Here is a 27,385-nt window from a genome sequence, read left to right on the forward strand (position 1 = left end):
CATGAGATTCTGATGATCTAAGAATTTGATGTATTCTTGTGCCTATTCCAGGTGCTGTAATTGTGGGTTCGGTGGATGGTAACAGAATCTGGGGAAAAGAGTTGAGAGGCATACAGCTGGCTCATGTTGAGGTATTTAATCCTGTCATTCTCACCAAATACAGTCACTCATGAAAATGAAGTATATTTTAAAGTGATTCTAGATATAATGAATATTATTAATGCCAATTGTATATCTTCTTACAAAATTGTAGTCTTTAAGACTCTTTATTTTTATGCCTGATCTTTGTTTTGCATTGTTTGTATGATGGTGTGTGTATGTTTCAGTGAACACCTTTAGCAAATTTTTTGAAACTTGGTAGCACTTGATCCAATTCAATTCTTATTTGTAATGTTATCACATATATTTTTCTGTCAGTACCACCTAAGCCCCATGGTTCTGCCTCTTAGTTGGACAATGGGGTCAAGAACTGTAAATGAGACTCGCTTTAGTTGAAGTTATTTTTATCACTTTTATTCCAGCAACCCCATTAGGGCTGTTTAATTAAAAACATACATGGGACACAGGGAAGACACTTTTAAAGTGGGGTAGGGTACTTGCCCATAGATGCAATTTAGAATTTTCTTGTCATTTTAATATGAACTCTGTGAAATCAAAGTACCCTGGGTGCCACGTATGTTTAAATGGAACAGCCCTTACCAGTTAAATTCATGTTTGGAATATATAACATTGCATACACCCTTTCGCTGAGTTCCCTTCCTACCTCTGGGTTCTGAATATAACATCACATGCTCCCATTCTATGAGTTCCGATCTCATTCCTGGGTTCTCAATATAACATCAAACAGACCCCTTCTCTCAGTTTCACTATTGCCCCTGGTTTCTGTATTTTGGTGGTGCAGTGGGATCAATAGTTCTAATGGGGACAAACTTTTAGTGTATATATTGTCAATAGTTTTTATAACATAAAATTTCCATGTCACCATACCTGATTACCAGGGCCCAGCAACGTGGAATGAATTGCCCACTGAACTTAGACACAAAGACACATTTACCACATTCAAGAGGGCTCTCAGAACTCACTCATTTCGATAGCAAGAACAAACTTAAAGACCTAATAATGTTTCCTACCTGAAATATTCTCGGCATGTTTTTTTAAATTATTTTTAAAAAAATGTTTTTCTAATTTTATGTTGTTTGTTTTTGTAATAATATTATTATGTTTCTTATGTTATAGGTGTTTTCTAAAGTTGTAAAGTGCTTAGAGCTTCTAAAGATTAGGCGCGATACAAAGTCCTCATTATTATTATTAAAATTATATTGTAATTACATTACATACACAACCCTGACCAGCCAACCCTTATGATTTTCAATAAAGTTTTGCAGAAATGACCTGTAAATTATGGACTTTAAGGAGTATGAGCACAAAGTATGGAAATGTGATTTTTTGCAGTATAATCCAGATAATGGCTGGTACATATTTGATTCATATCCAGGTTTTGTATTAGATTCTGTTCAATTGGTCAGGGAACCCAACTAACTTGATCAGCATACCTCTGACACTTTAATCTGCAAACTTTGTGATGCAAAGCTTCTACATGATAAAGCCTTGGCTTATTTTTTTTTAAATGGCATCCAGCAAGTGGCATGTCAAGATGAAAGGGACATTATACCTCTTATAAAGCTTTACTTGTACAGAATAATGAAATAGAATATTTAGATTCTTGGGGCAAAATTTAGGAGGGGCAACAATTAGGTTTAGTGGACAATGTGTTGATTTGCGTATGTCACGTGGCATGAAAGACGATTCCATCACCATGGTCCACATGATTTTTTTTTGAAGAATTAACTCAGATTGAAAGATATCAAGAAGCCATTAAGCTGTAGGATTTAGAATTGCAGTTTTTTTTAACTCTCCCAGAGGTAATTAAGGTTCAAGTAAACTTTAGTAAACTTGAGTTGAATACAATGTTTACTATCAATGTACAAATCTTGAATCACACTTCTGGACTTTTATATGCAAGTTTACCAGTGTCACAGTAGCAGTGCATGACATTTTGTTACACCTAATTGAAAACTTGTCCAACTTTGGAAAATAAATTGACTACCTTACTGAGAAGGCCTTGTTATTGTTTGCAAGTATGTCATTCACTCTCAGTACCACTCCAGTCCCATGGTTATGAATATATAGTGTAGACATTTGGTTAAGGCTTTTGTGTGAAGTTTTTTATTACCAATATTTCCATTCCCTCTTACCTGATTCAGTTATTTTTAGAATAGACTTGTATTATCGTCAAATTTTGACTTTCCATCTGTACATTACCCATGGGTGGAGCCATTGTGTACAGAATTTTAATGGGACACATTTTAGGTAATAAAAAATTGTTTCACTTATATATCCATTTCCAGTGCTTGGAATAGTGACCTTGTGGATTCTGTTGTTGCTTCTTCTGTGTCAGGTCATTGGATGGGAACACAAAAGCAATATGTACAATTCCTTTTGGTTAAAGTTTTGATTTCATTTCTCATGCCTGATTAACTGCATATTTAGAATATTATATTATTACACATTCCACTTTCCTTCTCATATATGGCCATGAATGGGTTAATTTGATCAAGAAATATGACTTGCTTTTTAATATTTGTGTTGTTGCTAGCCCAAATTAGTGGGAAGTGAGGCTGAGCAGAAACTTTTCAGATGGTGGTGGGCTCATGGTGTTGTCAGGTTATACCAATTGTGTATCTACAGCTTGTCTTGGGGGGCATATTGTTTGTTTATCAAAGCAAAGTTTTAGTCTTTGCATTTTTAAATTAAAAAAATTCACCAGCATATGGTTGAGAAACTCATTTACTTAGCAGACTTCAGGAATTGAAACAATTTGCTGGACAACTAAAACTTCACATAAAAAATCTTTATTTTGGCATTATCTTTCAAAACTACTCATTCTTTACAAGCTGAGACTTACAATATTTTGTCAGACCCTGCAGTATGCATTTGATGGAATATGGGTAGATTTACACTTATCTGGGTAAATAAAAGGCAGACTTGACAAATGTGGAGCATTTTGTTTTTGCCTTTACCATATTCCTTTTGGAAAGCAACTAGTAATGCCCATATTAGTTCATTCATCTGTAGTTTTCTTTATATGTCTCATTTTATTTTTCATTAACTTTAGGAAGACTTCATAGTTTTATCCAGATAGTATCAGGAATACCTTTGTTAAGACCCATCTTTGGCTAGTAGTTACCCTTGCCTCATTAAGTTTAGTTCTGCTTTATAGTTTTTGATGTACTTCTTGGAGTTTGAGGGACATCTTGGATTCTGAAGGATCTAGAGACTTTGAAGGACTCTTGGGATTAAAATCAAAACTGTTACAAGACAGTATAAAGAAGACATAGATCATGCTCATTTTGTACTTTTTATTCCCATGCCATTGTCCATTACACATGTGTGTTTGTCCATATCCTATATGTTTTGAAGTTTTTTACACTGATTAATTTTTGAAGGACTTTATCACTTTGGGATTTGATGTGATGTTTAATATGAAAAATATCAAGTTCTAGTTTTCATTTTTTGTTTTCTTTTTCATAAAAATTGGACAAGTTATGGCACCTGTCTGCCCATGGATCCTGAACTTAGATTCTTATTATATCATGATGATAGCGGCATCTGTATCTTCAGGACACATTTCTAGTTTCTGTTGAAAATTTAAGGACAAATACCTAAGACTATAAAACTTTACTCATTTCCAAATCATACTTATCAAAAATTCTGACCAAGGCTTCACTGGTACATTTTGAGTAAGTTTTCCATGTTTGGATTAAAATTTTTACTCTAAGTTTAGTTAATGGGGAAGAACAAGTTCCTGTTACTCAGAGTTTAATTAATAGGGAAGGACTAGTTCCTGTTTAATCATTATATGTTGTTAGAGTCATGAGTATTACTGTTGTCTGTACTATTGCAGTGGTCTCCAGATGGCAAGATCATCATGTTTGGTATGACCAATGGAGAGGTCCATAACTATGACAACCTTGGCAACTTCATTGTAAGTATGGATTTATTCTAAGAATGCTTTATAAAATATTGCCTTTTGATAGTAACTTGTTCTGCTTTGTCAAATGGTTAAGATAAAGCTCAGAATGAGATTATATAAATTGGTATTCCATGTTATGCTGCAACCCTATGGGTGAATAACAAACTGAAAATAGGGATGGGTTATTTACTGAGCAATTGCAGATAAATTGCATTGAGGTCGTGTAATATAAAAATGCATGACTTTGTGAGGGCACTCAGTTATGTAATTCATGTGTTTGTAATGGCATTCTGTCATGTAATGCATGAGCTTGTTAGGGCACTCTGTCATGTAACAAAATACACAAGCTTGTGCTGGCCCAAATTCATCTAATATAAAATATATGAGTTTGTGCTAGCACTCTGTCATATATTAAACAATACATGATATTTTGCTGGCACTTTGTCATGTAATATAAAATGCATGAGTTTGTGCTGGCACTCTGTCATGTAATATGAAACATGAGTTTGTGCTGGCATTTTGTCATGTAATATAAAATGCATGAGTTTGTGCTGGCACTCTGTAATGTAATATAAAATGCATGAGTTTGTGCTGGCACTCTGTCATGTAATATGAAATGCATGCGTTTGTGCTGGCACTCTGTAATGTAATATAAAATGCATGAGTTTGTGCTGGCCCGCTGTCATATAATAAAAATACATGCGTTTGTGCTTGCACTCTGTCATGTAATATAAAATGCATGAGTTTGTGCTGGCGCGTTGTCATATAATAAAAATACATGCGTTTGTGCTGGCACTCTGTCATGTAATATAAAAATACATGTGTTTGTGCTGGCACTCTGTAATGTAATATAAAATGCATGAGTTTGTGCTGGCACACTGTCATATAATAAAAATACATGCATTTGTGCTGGCACTCTGTCATGTAATATAAAACACATGAGTTTTTGCTGGTACTCTATCATGTAATATAAATTGATGAGTTTGTGCTGGCACTCTTTCATGTAATATAAAACACATGAATTTTGTGAGGGTACTCTAAATGCATGAGTTAGTGCTGGCACTCTGTCATGCTCTGTCATGTAATATAAAACACATGAGTTTGTGCTGGTACTCTATCATGTAATATAAAACTGATCAGTTAAAACACATGAATTTTTTGTGAGGGTACTTTGTAATATAAAATGCATGAGTTTGTGCTGGCACTCTTTCATGTAATATAAAACACATGAATATTGTGAGGGTACTCTAAATGCATGAGTTTGTGCTGGCACTCTGTCATGCTCTGTCATGTAATATAAAACACAGGAGTTTGTGCTGGCACTCTGTCATGCTTTGTCATGTAATATAAAACAAATGAATTTGTGCTGGCACTATCATGTAATATAAAATTGATGAGTTTGTGCTGGCACTCTGTCATGTAATATAAAACACATGAATTTTATGGTGGTACTCTGTAATATAAAATGCATGAGCTTATGAGGGTACTCTGTAATATAAAATGCATGAGCTTATGAGGGTACTCTGTAATATAAAATGCATGACCTTATGAGAGTACTCTTTCATGGACTGGATCCTGCCTGAATGAGCTCATAAAAGCTGTGAGAATGTTTGTATAGTCATTCCACAATAATAATAATAAAAATAATAACTGTATGGTCTGTTGTGTACCACTGAATATATATTATGTGAGAAAACAAACTGAGTAAAAGAGTCTTCTATTCATGGATAGATTACTCCTTTTGACCATTGTATTCAGGTGTTTTGCTCACCTGGCCATTAAGAAGAGTAAGCTTATGGTATTGCTCTGATTTGGTTGTGCATCAGTCAGCAGTTGCTTCTTTAAACATCAAACAAAATAAAAATCACTGATCCACATTTTACTAAATATGGTAAAGAACATCCTGGTTTGAAGGACTGTCAATTTTTTATATAAAAAAAGCTATTTAAATATGCCTGCAATTACTGAAAATATAATTTTTTTTAACAACTTCATCTAAAAAAAAAGCTGAATAGGTTTTGATCAAATTAGACAAAGCATCCTGCCACGAAGACTGTTAAATTGTTTTATTAATGATGCTTGTCTGCCTTCAAATATAGACACCATTGCGTAAAATAGAAAAAAAAATCCTGATCCAGCTTTGATTGCAATATTCATCTTCTCAAAATCCACCAGATTAGCTTCATGCAAACTTGGCACAGAGCGTTATGTTACTAAAATAGAAAACAACTTTAAATAGCTTCTTCTCCAAAGCTGCTGGATAGAATTTGACCAAACTTGATATAAGGAATAAGCATGATAACTTTTCATCTCATACAAATGATGCCAATATGCAATCCAATATGGCCACCATTACTAAATTTAAAAAAAAATCTTTCTGATTTATTGTCAAGAACACCAAGCAGAATTTGACCAAATTTGACAGAAAGCATCATCATATAGGGTAGGGATTTTAAGTGTATATGATTGATCTTTATCTGCTATCAAACATTGCAACCATTACTTTAAAAAAAAACTTTTCAACAACTTTTTGCAAAACTGCTGAACACCAGTTTCAACAAAAATTATGCAGGTCCACCATCAAATCCAGCCAAAGACCAAACCAATTAAAATGATTTATGATTCAAAGCTGCTCAACTGAATTTAACTAGAATTACCAGAAAGCATTTGGACATAAGAGCTTTAAATACATTTAAATGATGCTGTGTCGCTGTCAAACATGATGGATACATATCTTTAACTAAAAACTGAAAACTCAGGGAAAGAAGCGAGGCTTGATTGTTTGTTGCAGATTTCCAGTTTATTTAATAAAAGACAATGGTATCCATGTTGAAAAGCTTGTTAGAAGCTGACCTCTGATCAGCAGTCACCTTGTATGACAGCAGAATAGAATATTATCATTTTTTCTCCATCATAAGAGGACACCATTTTGTCATGTCACCTTTTATAATGTTGAAGGGGTGCTCTCATAAATGTGGAGCAACTAGAAATAGATTGGTTTATTAGCTGATTCAGTGATTAATAGACCAATTAATTCATCTGTCAGTCCCTAATATTATATTGTATGATATCATATTATATTTTGACTCGTATATCACATATAGTACAATATATATTTTTAATATTAACAGTCCAAAGTCCAGATCTACTGCCTGTCAGGTGTGAATGGGTCCACCAAGATATCTGGTGTGCAGTGGTACAATGGTCTTAATGGTTACATAGAACCAAACTGTCCCTGTCTAGCAATCTGCTTTGAAAATGGACGATGCCAAATCATGAGGACTGAGATAGATGAAAGTAAGTTTATGTTGTTGACACTGAATAAGCAGCACATCACCACACTTCAGGCCATTAGCATACTCAAGACTAAAGGCACATCAACACATTCAGTATTGGCATATATTTGGAATATCAGTTGGAATTTCATACATTTGGACTTGTGATAGAACTTTAATGACTATTTGGGATTTAATTCACAATACTGCAAGTTCTTTGTTAAATTTTCACTTTGTATTCTTGGGAAGTAAAATTGTTTTATTTTACTCATTTTAACACCATAGAGTCATTACAGTATCTTGTTTAATGAATGTGAGTAGATGAAAATGAAATTTTCAGATCCTGGATGAAGATCCAAATGAAGGTTTTGAACCAGGTCCATGTGCAGGATGTGGGAGGGGGGAATAGAAGAATAAAGTGCTGATATTTGCAATAGTTTTCGTCATGGTTGTGTAATTTACATGAATATAGCTTGAAAAAATGCAAGATTTAGATTACTTTCATGACACAATCAGTTTTTGTTGTATTGCATATTGAACTGGTTTTTTTTTTCATCTTTTCAGACCCAATCCTAATTGATACAGGGATGCAGGTGGCACAGATTGCATGGAATCACATGGGATCTGTGCTGGCAGTAGCTGGATCACAGAGAGCTTTAGACCAGGACAAAGAGGTCAATGTAGTGCAGTTCTACTCTCCACATGGGGAGGTAGGTCTAGCCTAGAATTGAACCAAACATGTGGCAATAATAATAATAACGAGGACTTTGTATAGCGCCTAATCTTTAGAAGCTCTAAGCGCTTTACAACATTAGACAACACCTATAAGATAAGAAACATAATAATATTATTACAAAAACAAACAACATGAAATTAGAAAAACATTAAAAAATAAAAAACATGCTGAGAATATTTCAGGTAGGAAACATTATTAGGTCTTTAAGTTTGTTCTTGCTGTCAAAATAAGTGAGTTTTGAGAGCCCTCTTGAATTTGATCACTGTGTCTTTGTGTCTAAGTTCAGTGGGCAATTCATTCCACATTGCTGGGCCCTGGTATGCAAAAGAACACTGTCCATATGACTTTGTTTTCATAGTGGGAATAATGAGTATACAATTGTCAGAAGAGGAGCGTAAGTATCTTGCTGGTGTGTACACATGGGTGAGGTCAGATAGGTATGTTGGACTAGAGTCCGACAGAGAAATGTAGCATAGAGAACAAATTTTGTGTTTGATTCTGGATCGAATGGATAGCCAGTGTAGGGTACAGACCAGTGGGGAGGTGTGCTCTGATCATGGTACTCTAAGTATGATCCGAGCAGCAGTGTTTTGAACTTTTTTGAAGTTTCTGGAGTAGATATTGAGATGAACCAGACAGAATTGAGTTACAATAGTCCAGTCTTGAAAGTACTAATGAACACAAGTGTTTTAGTGGCATCAACTGAAAGATATTTGCGAATTGAGCTGATGCATCTCAGCTCAAGATATGCAGCCTTGCATATGTTCGTGACATGTTGGTGCAATGTGAGAGTACTGTCCAGAGTAACACCTAGGTTTCGTACTGATTGTGTGAATTTAATGTTGGCGTTGCTGATATTTATTGTTTGAGGTAAAGGATGTGAATGAGAAAGTCTTTGTGTTGTGATCAGAATGGCCTCAGTTTTATCATCATTCATCTGCAGCTTGTTACAAGTCATCCATGATTTCACATCAGAAATGCACCTCTCTACACCTTGGATGTTAAAATCCACTTCAGTTGGGTGGCTAGATTTGTATATTTGGGTGTCATCAGCGTACAATTGGTGAGACACTGGATGATGATCTATGACACTTGAGAGCAACTGAGTGTACATAATGAAGAGAACAGACCCCTGTGGAACACCACAACATAGATCAACTGGGCTGGAGTGTATTCCATTTGCAGGTACAATTTGTGTCCTGTTGACCAAGTAGAACTTGAACCACAGTAAGGCTGTATCATGAATGCCAAATACATGCTGGAGACAGTGAAGTAATATATCATGGTCTATTGTGTCAAATGCTGCAGACAAATCAAGGAGGGTGAGGACTGTAATCTTTCCACTATCCAACACAGAGAGAATGTCATTAACTACTTTTAGAAGAGTTGTTTCAGTACTGTGGCAAGGGCGATATGCAGAATGTACATTGCTAAAAAGACTTTGAATTTAGATGAGACACAAGCTGGGATAGAACAACCTTTTCTAAGATTTTTGAAATGAATGGGAGATTAGAAACTGGGCGGTAGTTCTTTAAATCGTTATGGTCTAGTGTTGGTTTCTTGAGCAGAGGCTTTCCAATGGCAGTTTTGAAAAATGATGGGAATTCCCCAGATGAGAGAGAGGTATTAATAACATCAGTTAGTGAAGGCAATACTGGATCTAAGCACTCAAGCAGCAGTGATGTTGGAATTGGATCAAGTTCACATGACTTTGGTGCACTCTTCATCATGATTGTACGTACGAAATCCATAGATTAAGCATGGTAAGCATACGATTAACTTATAACTTTAAGGGTGCAGATTCAGATCCTGCTGTTTGATCAGCCCGAAATTGCTAAGGTGACTGTAAGTAATATTTTAACAAGAACTGTTTGTTTGATATTGGTGCTGATAATAATTCAGTCGGTGATTGGCCACAAATCCATAATGACTCAGATAGTCCCTCTCAGGTGGGACGAGTCCAGGTTGAATGATTTGCTTGACATCATGATGAACATTCCCAGGAAAATTCCTCTGAGACCTAACCTGCTTAAACAACCATGCCACAAGTATTTCATCCTTGCCCAGAAAGGCAACGCCTTTTTACCTGGTTCATGTCAGCAGAGCCGTGCAGAGAAAAGAATTTAAACCTTCTGTCATGGATAGAATCTCATGATCTAGAAAGCCCTCCACTTTGAATGTGTACAAGGGGAAGTACAATGTATTTCAGTGACTAGTGCGACATCAGTCCTATAATTGCCTAATTATTTTTGTTCTCGCTCTTTGAGAAAACATTATCTCCCACTATTGTCAAATGCTACTACTATGTTCTCAGACCCATTCAGGCATCATGATAGAGCAGTTATAGGTCATGACAAGATTTACCAGATCTATTAGCTGATTTTGTATTTAATAGGTAAAAATTGCTCACCCAGTTTTTCAAGTGGAATTAATATGGGTCCTGACAAGGCTCAAATCAAATCAGTTTAATCAAAAACTAGTAAATAACTGTAGTCATCTAGAGTGGTATGGGGAGGTGAGGAGAACAGCTGGGAAGAGTTTCTCCTCTTCATCTATGTGGAATATAGCTGGGCAAGACTTTTTGACTTTCCACAATTACTGGATTCGAGGGGGAGTAGATCTTCCTAATATAAGGTTGATTGTGTAAGTATTCTCAGAAAAACATAATTTAATAAAAGCGATGTGCTTTTTGATGTTACAGGTATTTTAGTATTGGGATGAAAAGTAAATTTTTGAAAAATACAAGACATTTAATTTCTTGTCCTTGTAATTTTAAATCTTAAGCAATAATGTATATAAAACTTCCCAGGCATTGTTTAATAACTGTTAGGTTTAAAATACCACAGATTTTGGAAGATGTTTGAAAGTAGTGAGATGTTACGCATTTTCAAATAATTATTTATTTTTTCAAGAAATCCAAACAATTGATTAGCACAATGACTTTTTGAAGCAGTTAATACAATTTTGGGATGTGTTTTCTTTTTCAAGATCTAGATAAACATGTGAACTTTTATCTTTTTATTTTGGGAGATGTGAAAGGTCTGTTGCTAGAGTGCAAGACCCATAATCCATGGGTCACAGGTTTGATGCATGCCAAGCTGCCCCTGTTTGTTCATGGCATTTGGCTCCCATTTTCTCAGCATCATATAGCCAGTAATATGTTAAAAGTACCATTCAAACCAAAACACCATTTTGTAAGAGTCATAAGCCACGATTCACTACCAAATAAAGAGTCATAATCCATGATTTCACTACCACTTAAAGAGTCATAATCCATGATTTCACTGCCACTTAAAGAGTCATAATCCATGATTTTACTACCACTTAAAGAGTCATAATCCATGATTTCACTACCACTTAAAGAGTCATAATCCATGACTTCACTACCACTTAAAGAGTCATAATCCATGATTTCACTACCAGTTATATTTACTACCAATTAAAGATCATAATCTAAGAATTCACTACCAATTAATGAGTTATCATCCGTGAATGCATTACCAATTGAAGAGTCATGATCACTGAATTCACTACCAATTAAAAAGTCATGATCCATGAATTCATGACCAATTAAAGGGTCATAATCTTTTAATTTAATTACCAATTAAAAGAAAACTAATGTTTTTCCTTTTGTCATGTTATTACGTGATACTGAACTTCAGAAATAATGAAAATATGAAGGACATTTATGAAAGGCCTTTTGAAGTCTCCCAAAGCCCAGTGATGGCTCATAAGACTGTTCGTGTGGGTTTTTAAAAACATTTTAGGGACAAGTTCTCATGGTAAAGTAAAAGGATGGATAAGATCAGACCACACCCCTCATAAATTTGGTTCACTGTTTAAAATTTCGACGTAAATAAAAAGGAGACAGTGACTGTAAAAAGTGTGAAGAACCACTTGCATGTCTTTATTAACCACCATTTGTACACTAATGTCCTCTTAAATGTAACAAATTCCCATTGTATGATCACTGTAGAGGGATAGAGGAAACATGCACTGTCCCCTAGACAGAATTAGCAAGGTGCAGCATTGCATATTATTCTATGTAAACAAGTCTAGAGTATGATTTCATTAAAATGTTGTCTTTCATTGTTTAAAGGATAATGTACATGTACTCACCAGTATTTTTCAAATTCATAGTAATAATTTCATCACCCTGTTGCAAAGTGTGATTTGTTATTTGGATATTTTAACATAGCTTTAATAATGTTTCAGTCTTATTGCTACAATGTCTACAGTGTGGCAGTTTATAGTGATGTCTAGCACTGGGGCATCATAATGCAGCCATGTAGCATGATGTCCCACCCAGTCACATTATCCTGACACCAGGCCGACCAGTTCAAATTCAGAGTAATAATTTCATCACTCTATTGTCCTATATATTTAATTTGTACTTTGTGATTGACTTTTGTCCATAAGTGAGGGTAGGGGTTTGGACTTACATGACTAATGTCATTTTTTGTAAACCTGTTTATTTGGGTCTCAGTTTATGATATTTTTCCCATGGAAATTCCTGGTCTAGCTGATATTTGTCATGTTCCGTACTAAATTTTAATAAAAGACCTGAAGACCTGCTCTTGTTTACAACTTAGAATATTCTGGAAAAGAACTTTTGACTCTCAACTTGGTCCTGTTATTGTGTTGTACGTTTATACATAATAAGGTTGTTTACATCAGAATTATTCAGTCCAATCTTAACTTCTATAGTGGAATTATTCTTTTAGTTGTGTTCAGTTATTATTTGGGAGGCTTTATTTATTTAAATTACTCATTGGAATTAGAGGTGCTTATTGACTTTTGGACTCAGTCACAGTTTTGGGATTATTTGGAATTCATTCAAGGACATTCTGGGCTATATTGTTGTGATACATCAACATTGTTAGCAAATCCTTCTTTTCAAGGCTACTAGCACATCAGCACATTCAATACTGGAATTCATATGGAACACTATACTTTTAGACTTATGAAAGACAGTAATGTAAGTTCTTTATAAATTTTCACCATGTATTCTTGGGACATAAATTATTTGTTGAATTAAACTCATCTTGCTTGCTGGCTAAGCTACTAAGAATGATCCAGTATAAACATGCATAATATTTCAACTAATCCTAGCCCAGAGTTGTTATTTTTTTTCTATTTGATTAAAGCATCTCAGTAACCACTGGTCAGATCCTAATTCTTTTACAAATCAGCAGCAAGGCTTAATGATCAGAATGCAACTAAATGGCACACAAGATAATATTTTTGCCAAACAGATAAGGGATAAATACTACCAGGAAAGGTTGCAATTTTGAGTTGTAAAATGAACACATCATTAATAAAGTCATAGCTTAGTCTGCTTTCATTGGTGTGACTGATAGTGGATGACTTCTTTATGAAAGAGCATTCCTTAAACATTTAATAGTTTATATACTGTAACCTATTTGTAGCTGGGTAGACCACAGCAAGCAATGTTAGGTACCTTGTTTAAAGCAATATCAGCAGTTGACTACATTGTGACTCAAATATATGGTCTCATGATTCTTAGTTGTCAGTGATAATCATAATTATAGATAACAAGCCTTATAATTATAGACAATATGCCTTGTATTGATAGACAATATGTCTTATTGTAGACAGTATACCTTGTCTTGTATTGATAGACAGTATGCCTTATTGTAGACAATATGCCTTGTATTGATAGACAATGTCTTATTGTAGACAATATGCATTGTATTGATAGACAGTATGCCTTATTGTAGACAATATGCCTTGTATTGATAGACAATATGCCTTATATTGATAGACAATATCTCATCATTGTAGACAATATGTCTTATATTGATAGACAATATGCCTTATCATCGTAGACAATATGCCATATAATCATAGACAATATGCCATTTAATTATAGTTATATGGTAAGATATAAATTGTTTATTATGAATTGCAGCACCTGAGGACACTAAAAGTGCCTGGGAAGCAGATGTATGCCTGCTCCTGGGAGGGAGGAAGTCTCAGGGTAGCCTTGGCAGTGGACTCCTTCATCTACTTTGCTAATATTAGACCTGATTATAAGGTAAATACCTACACACAGAGAGAGAGTGTGTGAGAGAGAGAAAGAGAGTTTGTGGAGAAACTTTGTTACGGAGTAACCTAATGTATACAGAAAAGTTTGTAAGCCTGATGAATATTTTATGAAAATGACTATTAATTTATTGATTGGTTCACTGTTTTTTGTTGTGTACCAATTTTTGTGGATTTTCATAGTTTAAAAAAATCATGAATTTAAATACCTGTTGAACAGTGATCCATTTTTGAAAACAAATTGACCTCTTCCCAGATTTCCAGTTAACATTGATTTGTGGACATTATAACACTCCTTCCTAGTTTTCAGTAAACACTCATCTCTGGGAACAATGTGACCCCTTTCCTAATTTCCAGCAAACAATGACCTGTGGAAATACTGTGATCCTTTTCCTGATTCATTAATTTAAGTAACTTAAAAAAATGGTTTTTGTAAAGCCATGACAATTAATCCCCTCCCCCCCAAAAAATGAGACTTCACAGTACATACAAAGTAAGAGTGAATATTTATATAATTTAAAAAGTTCATTAGTACAATTACTATTTTGTTGTCTTACCTCAGTTTCTGATTGAAATTATTTTTCTATTTTGAGCAAATTGTACCACCCTTTTGTGATTGTGCATCAGGATAAATCACAAATTATGCAAAAAAAAGTAAACTTGTGCCTCATTAATTGAAACCATATGGAACAATATTACATCCAGGCTCTGCCCCATTCCCCCATTCTGCAAGACCTCTGTCAAGAAGACAAATTTAAAGGGTGAGAAGTCAAAGAAAATAAATAAAATTCCTTTATAATCGTGCATGAGAAATTTTAAATGTAGTAGATTTAAATAGTTTTATCATTTGCACTGAAACATACCACATTATCCTTTCCATAAGTCTGTACCATTCAGCACTTGGGTTGAAATGATTAATCAGTATATCGATACATTAATACTTTTACTGTACCAATACATTTATTGAGTCAAGAGGTGGAAAATTGATAAAACAAATATACTTACCATATACAAGTTATTTTAATCTTCAGCAGTCAATAGTTGTGAATCATTTGCCTTGCTGTTCATAAAATTGAGAATTCACCTGAGACAACTGTTGCAGGCTCAGTCACTAACTTTTGTTATTAAAACTGAAAAAGACCTGACAGCACTCACTAGCCTTCTACAAATTAACACAAGGTGATGTGATTTGTAATATTACTCAATCTCCCTGCACATGATAAAATATAGCAGCCTTAAATGGCCTAAAATGTTGAATAAAAATCACTGACAACTAACAGGTAGTCTGTTTTAAAGTATTGTTGTTATCTTGTTATCAATGGAAATGGCATATAAATAGATGCTAAGTATATGGCTGTCTGTAATCTGGAAGTACATTCAGTAAATCACATAAAAGGGCACCACCTGCCACTGACAGACCTTCAATGATGGCAAGTCCATCACATTTATATATGTATTGATAATGTATCATATCTTATCATAGGCAGTGTATTGTGAATTTTATTGATACATTGTACAGGTGTATCATTTCACCCCTATTTAACATGGTTTATGCTTAGAACTGGGATTCCATATAAACTAGCCAGTGTGCAGGCATTTGTAAAGGCATGTAGACAAGTACTGAAATTGCAAACACATGGCAGGGACCTACCAGTAGTTGCCATAGTTAGAACTTTGAAACATTGTAACTTAAAAGAAGTAGATAACATATTTTTATAGTGGAATGCTGACAGTGGAAAAGATATGAAAGTCCTCCTGATAATGTCAGTGCCTTGTGTAAATTCACCATCCAGAAATGCTCCCACTGAGCAAGAAATGACCGATGCAGGTCGGAATTGCTGCTGAAGCAGAAGAACGTGGTAAATGATATGGAGATGATGTTCATGTTTCTGAGGAACCTGATAATAATTATCCAAGCAAAACATGCTTAGAAGGGGGTGCATACAAATCCTTTGGTTATGTTGAAATTAGGTAGCTCTCAGATGATGAAGAGCGAGAAAATATAGATTAGGTACACAGAATTTATATTAAATTATAAGTTAGGAAAATATAAATTGGAGTTTCCCCTTTGTTGTAAATTATTAATGCAGCAATGTAATGTATTTGCTTTTGACATCCAGATGGACCTTCATTCATTTATTTCTCATTATAATAAACATCATGTTGTAATGAGCTGTTTCATTTATCAGCAATTACATTTTGTTCTGCACTTTAATAGAACCATGGCTTAGTTTTATGTCTCACCAAGTCATTTGTTACTGTCACTCTAATATACTGAATTTGTTTCAGTGGGGATATTGCTCAAATACTGTGGTGTATTCCTTCACCAAGCCTGACAGGGTAGAGCATTGTGTCATCTTTTGGGACACAAAGAATGGAGAGGTATGTTGGACCATTTGGAGAAAGAAAAATAATATTCTTTTAAAGTTATTATTGAATTTAAAGGGTTGGTCACTTTGGTAAGTATAGTTGGCTTGAAGGCACTTATTTAAATATGGCTGATAAGACTAGTTGAGTAAATTTAAATGCTTTCAGTTGATATTCAATCCAACAAAATATTATGAGTGTTAAAGTTATGGAAATAGTGCCTTCTCCTACCCCTCTCCCACCCAACCACCTCCATATAGGCTTGGTTGAGCAGTTTAGATTCCAAAGCAAGAACATGTCATAATAGGAACTTATATTTAGTATCAGATATAACTCCTTGAACAAAGTACAAGAAAGGTGTAAGGGTAATTTGTTCTCATTGATGATTTTATCAACATGTAAATGTATATCTTATAGTAACACACAACTGTGAGCATATTATTGTCAGTTTCAGTGCATTGTCAGTGACTGAATTGTCAGTTTCAGTGCATTGTCAATGAATGAATTGTCAGTTTCAGTGCATTGTCAGTGAATGAATTGTCAGTTTCAGTGCATTGTCAGTGAATGAATTGTCAGTTTCAGTGCATTGTCAATGAATGAATTGTCAGTTTCAGTGCATTGTCAGTGAATTAATTGTTTTCAGTCTCCAATATCTTCTGTTTCAGAAATATGTGAAGTATGTAAAAAACTTGATAGCAATAACAGCTTGTGGAGATTACTGTTGCTTAGCAACCAAAGCTGATGAGTTGAATGGACAGGTATGTATCATTAGAAGGAGGATATTCTTATTCATTTAAATTGTAATTGAAGAATACGGTTAATTACTGGGATATAAATCAGATGCAGATGTAACTGCATAGACTCGGATCTACCATTGCATATTGTAACAGCAGATCTGGGTCTGTGCAGTTTGCTTGGAGTGATCAATAGAGCAAAGAAAGACCCTAATCTGCTGGCACATTATGGGATGGCAGATCAGTGTATGTGTTGTTTGAAGTTGGACTCTTAACTTATATGTGGGTATGTACAGCAGTGTCCAGTTTCTTTTACTGATAAAGTGTCATCACAGATATCTTTTCTGAACTGAAGGGTAAATCTTATTGAAAATTAGAATAATGTTTCTTTGTAAAGTGACACAGCAAATGACCTTTCCAAATTCAATGGTAAACCTTATTGAAACTTAGAATAATTTCTCCTTGTATAGTAAGAATGCCAGTATAATCAAGTTTGTAGAATTTTCTGGTCTAAGTACTTAGATTCTCTTTTAGTGAGTGAAAATCAATGGAGATAAATAGGGAAATGCTTGAACATACAAGGAGACATGTTGACAGTTGAATGAAGAGGATAAAGCATGATTGCATAACTACTGTAAAATTAGGACATAGCTCCAGAAAAAACATAACCTCAGTGCCAACATAGGGTTTGATAATCTTGAAAGGTGCTTGTATTTTGGTGGTTACCATGGAAAGTGATAGAACTGAGGTCAGCTCCAAAAAGCACCAGAATAGTGCTTGAACAGATTCAGGGTTATACTAGCAAAACAAACTTGGAACTATGGGAAGTCACTTTAAATGTGGAGTAATCATCCATAGATACAGTGTACAATTTGTTATAATTTTCGTAGGAACCGAATACTTAAAGTACCTGGACATATATTTTAAAGCATTGCCTTCCCTAGGTACCATGTATCTTTAAGTGGAAGAGTCCTAAGTGGTTCTTCAGAAGTGCTTGAATTTTGAGAAAAAATACATTTTCATTAGGATGTTAAGGCTTATAAACAAAAGTTTGCCCATAACTCAGTGATGGGATGCATATTTTCAGCAAGGTTTTGATGAGTTATGTATCCACACTTCATATATGGGTAAGGCCAAGTGATAAAATAAGTGCCGTGTCTTGTGTGTCTTGAAAGATATTGGATCAACAGTAGCTTAGAAGACTAGCTCTCTAAGTCCCAAAGCTTTACCAATAGTGGAAACAATAATTTATATATCAATAAAAGAAGGTCTCAAAATGGTATGTTTCTGGCCCAGTTCAATCTCAAATAGCTCCAGACAAGCAGACAATTGATTATGGAATACATAATTATTATTTATGAAGTTAAAATCAATGAAATAATGAAACAGAACTAGCACAGAATGTTGGATAACTGGATCTCTCAACTCTGTTGAAAATGTCCATGCATTTGACCTTAGTGCTTAAGTACCCACCATTAGAATAGCTAGGAACTTTCAAAACTACAATAACTTATGCTAGATAAGTGAATGAAAGTTCTGTGACATTCCATGGTAAAGCATGAAAGGAAATAAATATGGGCAATAGGAAAGAAAGGAGAATATTTTCTTACTAAAACTTAAAAACTAAAGTAGTCTGAAATTCATGCAAATGAGACCGTAGTTGCAGTGACTGTACCTCTACCCCCATTCTCCAAAATCCATTAATTTTCAGTGTCTTTTGGTAGGCTTAATTTAACAAAAAATATTCCACAGTTGATGTATAGGAATGAAATACTTAATTCTAAAATTATGTGGACTATACATACCATTATCAACATTTTCCCAAGTGCGTGTGTGTGTCTCTCTCTGTGTGTGTGTGATTTAGATTTTTAATGTAGCTTTAACAATTTTCCAGTCATATCAATACAATGTCTGCAGTGTGGAAGTTTAAAGTGATGTCTAGCACTGGGGCATTATGCCGCAGACATGTAGCATGATGTCTCACCCAGTCACATTATTCTGATACCAGGCTGACCAGTCCTAACACTAACCTCTTAATGCTAAGTGCCTAGCAAGGTAGCTGTTAGTACCATTTTTATGTCTTTGGTATGACTCGGTCGGGGTTTGAACCCACAACCTCCTGCATCTGGGGCAGACGCTCTAATCACCAGGCCAGAGGAGTGGTCCATTTTCCCAAGTAGATTAACAGCTAACTTAAATTCTTGAAAATTAAATGTTTGTTCTTTGATAATCTTATTTTATTTATTATATACATTAATGGAAACATTCATTTTAACTTGTCTGTTTTATAGTTGAGTAAATATAATATTTGTGTACATTCTTTCCACATTGATTCAATGGAGACATTGTGGAAACTGTAATTAATACAAAATGTGAATGAATCATGTAGTCATAATGGATAAAAGTTAACGGACATACATGAAGACATCTTATGACAATAGTATTGTAATTAAGCATACAGTATCATAAATAAACCCTACTCATTTTTCAAACAATTCCTGACATGATCGAATGCTGTGACATGCATTATGTGTCTAAATATTCACTTAAAATAAGAAATTGTCCAGAAAATTGGCATTATGAATAAAATAAACTGTTACTCTTCTGACATTTAATTGCAACTCCAAACCTCCTTTTTACAGTTTGTGTTGGTGCTGTGTAACTCTATAGGAACACCACTGGACTCAAAGTACATAGAAATGGATCCTGTGTACCTGACAATGACAAAGACACACATCATAACTGCTTCCAAAGAGGCCTTTTACACTTGGCAGTTCAAGAATCCAAAGAAGCTTTCCACATTAGAGGTGGCAGGTCGACGTAAAACTGCATCAGAGAGGTTGGTTAGTCAAATGAGTCCATTAAGTATATCAGCCGAAACACAGTAAGGACTGTGAAACCTGTCTATAAAAGATTCTAAAATGGTCTTTCACATTTGTGCATTCTGGAAAGGTGTTTGTGTGCTTTCTTTGTGTGAACAGGTGTTTGTCCTTTGTTGAGTTGTAAAAATAATAAAAGTAGTATCATTCAATGACCATGTGATCATTTGGATTTTCTCAATAAAGATCAAATCAAAGCAGGCAGAGTGTCTATAGTAATTGCATTACAGTTTCAACAAATGGATTTAGAATCTACTTAAGTTTATCCTTTAATGATATTCTCCAATCATATTAATGTTGGGATATGAACCTGCTACCTTCTGAATCTAGCCCTACTAAAAAGTAAATAATTCATTTTTCTTTCTGTTTGTTCATGCAGACAAAGGGCAATAACTCTTGCCCATTATCTCCTTTAGCTGCCATTCAATGTTGCTAGTTATAACTGCTGCTTTTCTACAGTCAACATTGTATGAAAAATGAAATCCGAAACCCCTCCAAAATGATTTTGATGATCCATTCAGTTTGAGGAAGTAGGTTGACCCAGTGGATTCTGAATAGTGGCAGTCTGGCACCCACCATTAGGCAGCCTGAGGGCAGCTGGGTTGGTAGGGCAACATTTAGAGTTTAGAGGCTTATAGGAGGAGAAACTTGACCCACCTGCAGGGCAGTCCAGTTTGTGATTGTATCAGCTGTGCCATTGGTATGACTAGATGGACGGATCTATCACTCCCATCATATATTGTTTGTGTAGCCATATACCCAGCATGACAGATGGATCTGTCACTAAGATTCTCCTCAGTGTAATTGTATGATGCCATAGTCCCGGACAAACAGATCTATCATTAAGATCTCCCTGATTGTAGAGAGGTGAAGACATAGGCCTGGCAAGATGGTTGGATCTATCACTAAGATCCCCATAATTGTAATTGTATGTAGCTATAGCATGGTAGGATGGACAGATCTGTCATTAAGATCTCAATAATTGTAATTTAATGTAGCTGTAGCATGGTAGGATGGACAGATCTGGCATTAAGATCTCCATAATTGTAATTGTGTGTAGCTGTAGTATGGTTGGATGGACAGATCTAGCATTAAGATCTCCATAATTGTAATTGTGTGTAGCTGTAGTATGGTAGGATGGACAGATCTAGCATTAAGATCTACATAATTGTAATTGTATGTAGCTGTAGCATGGTAGGATGGACAGATCTAGCATTAAGATCTCCATAATTGTAATTTAATGTAGCTGTAGCATGGTAAGATGGACAGATCTAGCATTAAGATCTCCATAATTGTAATTGTGTGTAGCTGTAGCATGGTAGGATGGAAAGATCTAGCATTAAGATCTCCATAATTGTAATTTAATGTAGCTGTAGCATGGTAGGATGGACAGATCTGGCATTAAGATCTACATAATTGTAATTGTATGTAGCTGTAGCATGGTAGGATGGACAGATCTAGCATTAAGATCTCCATAATTGTAATTTAATGTAGCTGTAGCATGGTAAGATGGACAGATCTAGCATTAAGATCTCCATAATTGTAATTGTGTGTAGCTGAAGCATGGTAGGATGGAAAGATCTAGCATTAAGATCTCCATAATTGTAATTTAATGTAGCTGTAGCATGGTAGGATGGACAGAATTAGCATTAAGATCTACATAATTGTAATTGTGTGTAGCTGTAGCATGGTAGGATGGAAAGATCTAGCATTAAGATCTCCATAATTGTAATTTAATGTAGCTGTAGCATGGTAAGATGGACAGATCTAGCATTAAGATCTCCATAATTGTAATTGTGTGTAGCTGTAGTATGGTAGGATGGACAGATCTAGCATTAAGATCTACATAATTGTAATTGTATGTAGCTGTAGCATGGTAGGATGGACAGATCTATCATTAAGATCTCCATAATTGTAATTGTGTGTAGCTGTAGCATGGTAGGATGGAAAGATCTAGCATTAAGATCTACATAATTGTAATTTAATGTAGCTGTAGCATGGTAGGATGGACAGATCTAGCATTAAGATCTACATAATTGTAATTTAATGTAGCTGTAGCATGGTAGGATGGACAGATCTAGCATTAAGATCTTCATAATTGTAATTGTGTGTAGCTGTAGCATGGTAGGATGGAAAGATCTAGCATTAAGATCTCCATAATTGTAATTTAATGTAGCTGTAGCATGGTAGGATGGACAGATCTGGCATTAAGATCTCCATAATTGTAATTGTGTGTAGCTGTAGTATGGTAGGATGGACAGATCTAGCATTAAGATCTACATAATTGTAATTGTATGTAGCTGTAGCATGGTAGGATGGACAGATCTATCATTAAGATCTACATAATTGTAAATGTGTGTAGCTGTAGCATGGTAGGATGGAAAGATTTAGCATTAAGATCTCAATAATTGTAATTTAATGTAGCTGTAGCATGGTAGGATGGACAGATCTGGCATTAAGATCTCCATAATTGTAATTTAAAGTAGCTGTAGCATGGTAGGATGGACAGATCTGGCATTAAGATCTCCATAATTGTAATTGTGTGTAGCTGTAGTATGGTAGGATGGACAGGTCTGGCATTAAGATCTACATAATTGTAATTGTATGTAGCTGTAGCGTGGTAGGATGGACAGATCTATCATTAAGATCTACATAATTGTAATTGTGTGTAGCTGTAGCATGGTAGGATGGACAGATCTAGCATTAAGATCTACATGATTGTAATTTAATGTAGCTGTAGCATGGTAGGATGGACAGATCTGGCATTAAGATCTCCATAATTGTAATTGTGTGTAGCTGTAGCGTGGTAGGATGGACAGATCTATCATTAAGATCTACATAATTGTAATTGTGTGTAGCTGTAGCATGGTAGGATGGACAGATCTAGCATTAAGATCTACATGATTGTAATTTAATGTAGCTGTAGCATGGTAGGATGGACAGATCTGGCATTAAGATCTCTATAATTGTAATTGTGTGTAGCTGTAGTATGGTAGGATGGACAGATCTGGCATTAAGATCTACATAATTGTAATTGTGTGTAGCTGTAGCATGGTAGGATGGAAAGATCTAGCATTAAGATCTACATAATTGTAATTTAATGTAGCTGTAGCATGGTAGGATGGACAGATTTAGCATTAAGATCTTCATAATTGTAATTGTGTGTAGCTGTAGCATGGTAGGATGGACAGATCTAGCATTAAGATCTCCATAATTGTAATTGTGTGTAGCTGTAGTATGGTAGGATCGACAGATCTGTCACTAAGATCTCCATAATTGTAGAAAGATGAAGCTGTAGACCTGGCAAGAGATGCAGGTCTTTCAGTAAGAAGCTCAGACTGAGAGAATTAGACCAACTGGATGGCCAGCTAAGCTGGCTGATTGATTTTGGCTGGCTTGGTAGTATAGGATGGATCCATTTAAAAAAACACATGCACCCTGACTTACTGGTGCAAAGGCCATACTCAGACATGTAGAGGGACTTATGTCTTTTGTGCTGCCTAAAAACGGGGGTATACCCCTTCATGGAATCCTGATTTCGTGTAGGAATAAGAGAAGGAAAAGGAGGTAAAATTTATCCAGAATTTAATGTTATTTTTCCATCTTTTCTTTTATTACATTTCGTCTAAATGTTTCACTGAAACAACAGTATAAAAGAAAACAAAACAATGTATAAATTGACAATGCTGCATGTTAATAAGTCACTAAACCACTCCTGTTTACAAACTGTGTGATGAGGCATAGCTCAGATTCTGTTTCTGAGAGAAAATTATCAGAATCAGCAGTTACCTCCCTTGAGTTAGTTTCACTACATCAGAATCTGTTGAAGACTTCCAACAATACAGTATGCACATAAGGTGTAATTGCTTCAGTATTTTTGCTTAAATATTTCTTAAAATTTTATAGCAGTTCTCTTGTAAGAAATAAAGAAAAGACAAAAGATTTATAATTTTAGATTACTTGCATTTTGAGGCCCCTGTTATTTGCTAATAATCATAGAAATGGAACATGATTATTACTGTCTTGCAAAGTATTTTAATCTCTTTGAACCTGTTTATTGATGTTATTAGAAACCCTTCCAATCATTCAATATTTTCAATACCTTAATATTACAAATCCGATGATGAGAATATATGTATGTACAGAAGGTATGTAATTATGGAGCAATGTGATTATAGTATGAACTGTAGACAACAGGTAAATGTTACAAAAGTGTTCCAGTTTTTATTACCCAAGGTGTAAAATATGCTACAGAAGAATAGAAATCAAAGACAACATGCCATGGTGTGAGAAATTACAAATTGCTCGCCAGTTTCAGCAAAAGGATATCATAAAAATGCAAACACCGATTTTGTTGCCATGCTTTTGTCAAGTTTAATGACACAAATAAGATTTACTTTTTCTTTGGCTCATTTTTAACACAGTTTCATGAAAAGTATCAAAACTAGGGAAATTTTGTGAGTTCAGCTTTTCATTTCTTCTCCTAAAGTACTTGAATAACTTTACTGAAATTTGTTGTCTGGATATGAGGTTAGCAGAGAATGGGCTTTGCTTTGGCATTTGGGACCTTTTATTTTAAATATATAATAAAGTGGTATTTTGGGAATTGAGTTCATCATTACTTCTGTTTCATTATAAGCATTGTAAAGAGTGAAATAAAATTTATTATGTCTTGTATCTCCTTCGAACTTAATCAGCTAGATAGGTGACTACTTTTATTGACCATTAGCTTACTTTAGAGAAAAGTTGTGAAAAATTGTCCAAAAAGAAATGAATTTTGAGAACACAGTTTGTAATTGCTTTTTCTAAACTGCTTGAAGAAATTTATTGGAACATTTTGCCTTGATATTTGGTTGGGGTTGACAAAAATAGGATATTTTGAGAGTTTATCTTGTCATTGTATGTAAATTGCTTGAAGCCTGTTTTTAACTATGTAGGCTAGATGGATGGTTGGTAATGACACTTAATCAAGTTTTCCTTTTTCATCTGCCTTGAACTGGATTATTTTATTCGAACAGTATCCAAAACAGGTCATTCTGAAGGTCAAATTCTGGAAGGAAGTTTGTCATTGTTTCTTCTTTTGTGCTGCTCCAAGGATTATTTTCAGACTGTTTAAACTAAATAAGTTTTATTTTTGATTGATGTGCAACAAGGTCTCTGTTTTCTCTTTGTCTCTTATTTGGGAAAATTTCTGTGAAAAGTTTTGGAAACAAGAGGTTATTTGGTACGATGCTTTTTGTTATGATGCACATCCTCATTTCCAAGCTGCTTCATTGGATAAACATGTCAAAAACTCATGCCTGAATTATGTGGATATACACGTCTGTGACCACATGTACTTTTAATTTTTCAAGGTTATTTTTTTATTCATAATTGTTTTTTTAATCTTAATTTTTTACATGTATTTTGTTTCCTCAAGCTTCTGCCTGTTGATCTAATCAGGGAAATAATCCTTTATTTTCATCAAGCATGTGTTAACACATTTTGTTATCAGTGTAAACAATGCAGTTTCAACTTCAGAAAAATATCCAATCATTATGTCACAGTCCTTGTCTTGTATTATTTTCAGTGTCTTTTCTCGGTCATGTTAAATTAAACTTACATTTGGATGTATGATTACCTGTTTTTTTTTCCTGCCACAGACTTCATCACATAGATGACCATCCAACTGGAGGCGCTGCATTGGAAGATGTTGACTTCACAAAAGCATTTGCCGTGAGTTTATTTGATTAGTTCAGCTGCTAAGTATGATCAGGATCTTATATAAGTATTGATAACATCTGGCATTTATTGAGCTTGCTATATATACAAAAGATCTTTATGTGAGTATTGACTAGATGTTACATTTATTGAACTGCTAAGTATACATGTGGCCTTACATGATTATTGACTATGTAAGACATTGATATGGTTAGTATACACAAGATCTTACATAAGTATTGACTACATATGACACTGATACGGTTAGTATACACAAGATCTTACATAAGTATTGACTACATATGACACTGATATGGTTAGTATACACAAGATCCTACATGAGTTGACAACATATGACATTGATATGGTTAGTATACACAAGGTCATACATGAGTATTGACTACATATGACATTGATATGGTTAGTATACACAAGATCCTACATGAGTTGACAACATATGACATTGATATGGTTAGTATACACAAGATCTTACATAAGTATTGACTACATATGACACTGATATGGTTAGTATACACAAGATCCTACATGAGTTGACAACATATGACATTGATATGGTTAGTATACACAAGGTCATATATGAGTATTGACTAAATATGACATTGATATGGTTAGTATACACAAGGTCATACATGAGTATTGACTACATATGACACTGATATGGTTAGTATACACAAGATCCTACATGAGTTGACAACATATGACATTGATATGGTTAGTATACACAAGGTCATATATGAGTATTGACTAAATATGACATTAATATGGTTAGTATACACAAGGTCTTACATGAGTATTGACTACATATGACATTAATTGAAGTGGCTAGTATACACAAGATCTTTTGTATGATTACATATGGTATTGATTGGCCTGGTTAATATACACTAGATATTGCATGATTATGGTTACATATGACATTGATTGAACTGGTTAATATACACAAGATATGATTACATATGACATTGATTGAACTGGTTAATATACACAAGATATTGCATGAGTATGACTACATATGACATTGATTGAAGTGGTTAGTATACACAAGATATTGCATGAGTATGATTACATATGACATTGATTGAACTGGTTAATATACACAAGATATTACATGAGTATGATTACATATGACATTGATTGGACTGGTTAATATACACAAGATATTACATGAGTATGGTTACATATGGCATTGATTGAACTGGTTAATATACACAAGGTCTTACATGAGTATGATTACATATGAATTGATTGGACTGGTTAATATACACAAGATATTACATGAGTATGATTACATATGACATTGATTGAACTGGTTAATATACACAAGGTCTTACATGAGTATGATTACATATGAATTGATTGGACTGGTTAATATACACAAGATATTGCATGAGTATGGTTACATATGACATTGATTGAACTGGTTAATATACACAAGATATTACGTGAGTATTATTACATATGACATTAATTGAACTGGTTAGTATCTGCAAGGTCTTACATGAGTACGATTACATATGACATTGAGCTGGTTAATATTTATAGGCTACTGCATTTGTATGGGAAAACGAGTTTTT

At 34.5% G+C, this 27,385-nt stretch overlaps 1 protein-coding gene across 3 annotated transcripts in view; it reads left to right on the forward strand.

Annotated features, from left to right (window-relative positions):
- Nucleotides 1-27,385, forward strand: part of LOC149783653 (WD repeat-containing protein 35-like) — an 83,308-nt gene that overhangs the window by 12,754 nt on the left and 43,169 nt on the right. For all 3 annotated transcript variants that reach the window (XM_089931893.1, XM_089931894.1, XM_089931895.1), the window contains 9 exons: nt 52-131; nt 3,965-4,045; nt 7,165-7,330; nt 7,873-8,018; nt 13,977-14,102; nt 16,400-16,492; nt 17,143-17,235; nt 19,854-20,050; nt 25,733-25,805. In XM_089931893.1, the coding sequence (XP_089788019.1) occupies nt 52-131; nt 3,965-4,045; nt 7,165-7,330; nt 7,873-8,018; nt 13,977-14,102; nt 16,400-16,492; nt 17,143-17,235; nt 19,854-20,050; nt 25,733-25,805 (1,055 nt within the window). The remainder of the gene's footprint in view (nt 1-51; nt 132-3,964; nt 4,046-7,164; nt 7,331-7,872; nt 8,019-13,976; nt 14,103-16,399; nt 16,493-17,142; nt 17,236-19,853; nt 20,051-25,732; nt 25,806-27,385) is intronic.

The sequence above is a fragment of the Sinohyriopsis cumingii genome, chromosome 14, assembly GCF_028554795.1.
Source record: "Sinohyriopsis cumingii isolate HCF-2022 chromosome 14, ASM2855479v2, whole genome shotgun sequence".
Classification (NCBI taxonomy): domain Eukaryota; kingdom Metazoa; phylum Mollusca; class Bivalvia; order Unionida; family Unionidae; genus Sinohyriopsis; species Sinohyriopsis cumingii.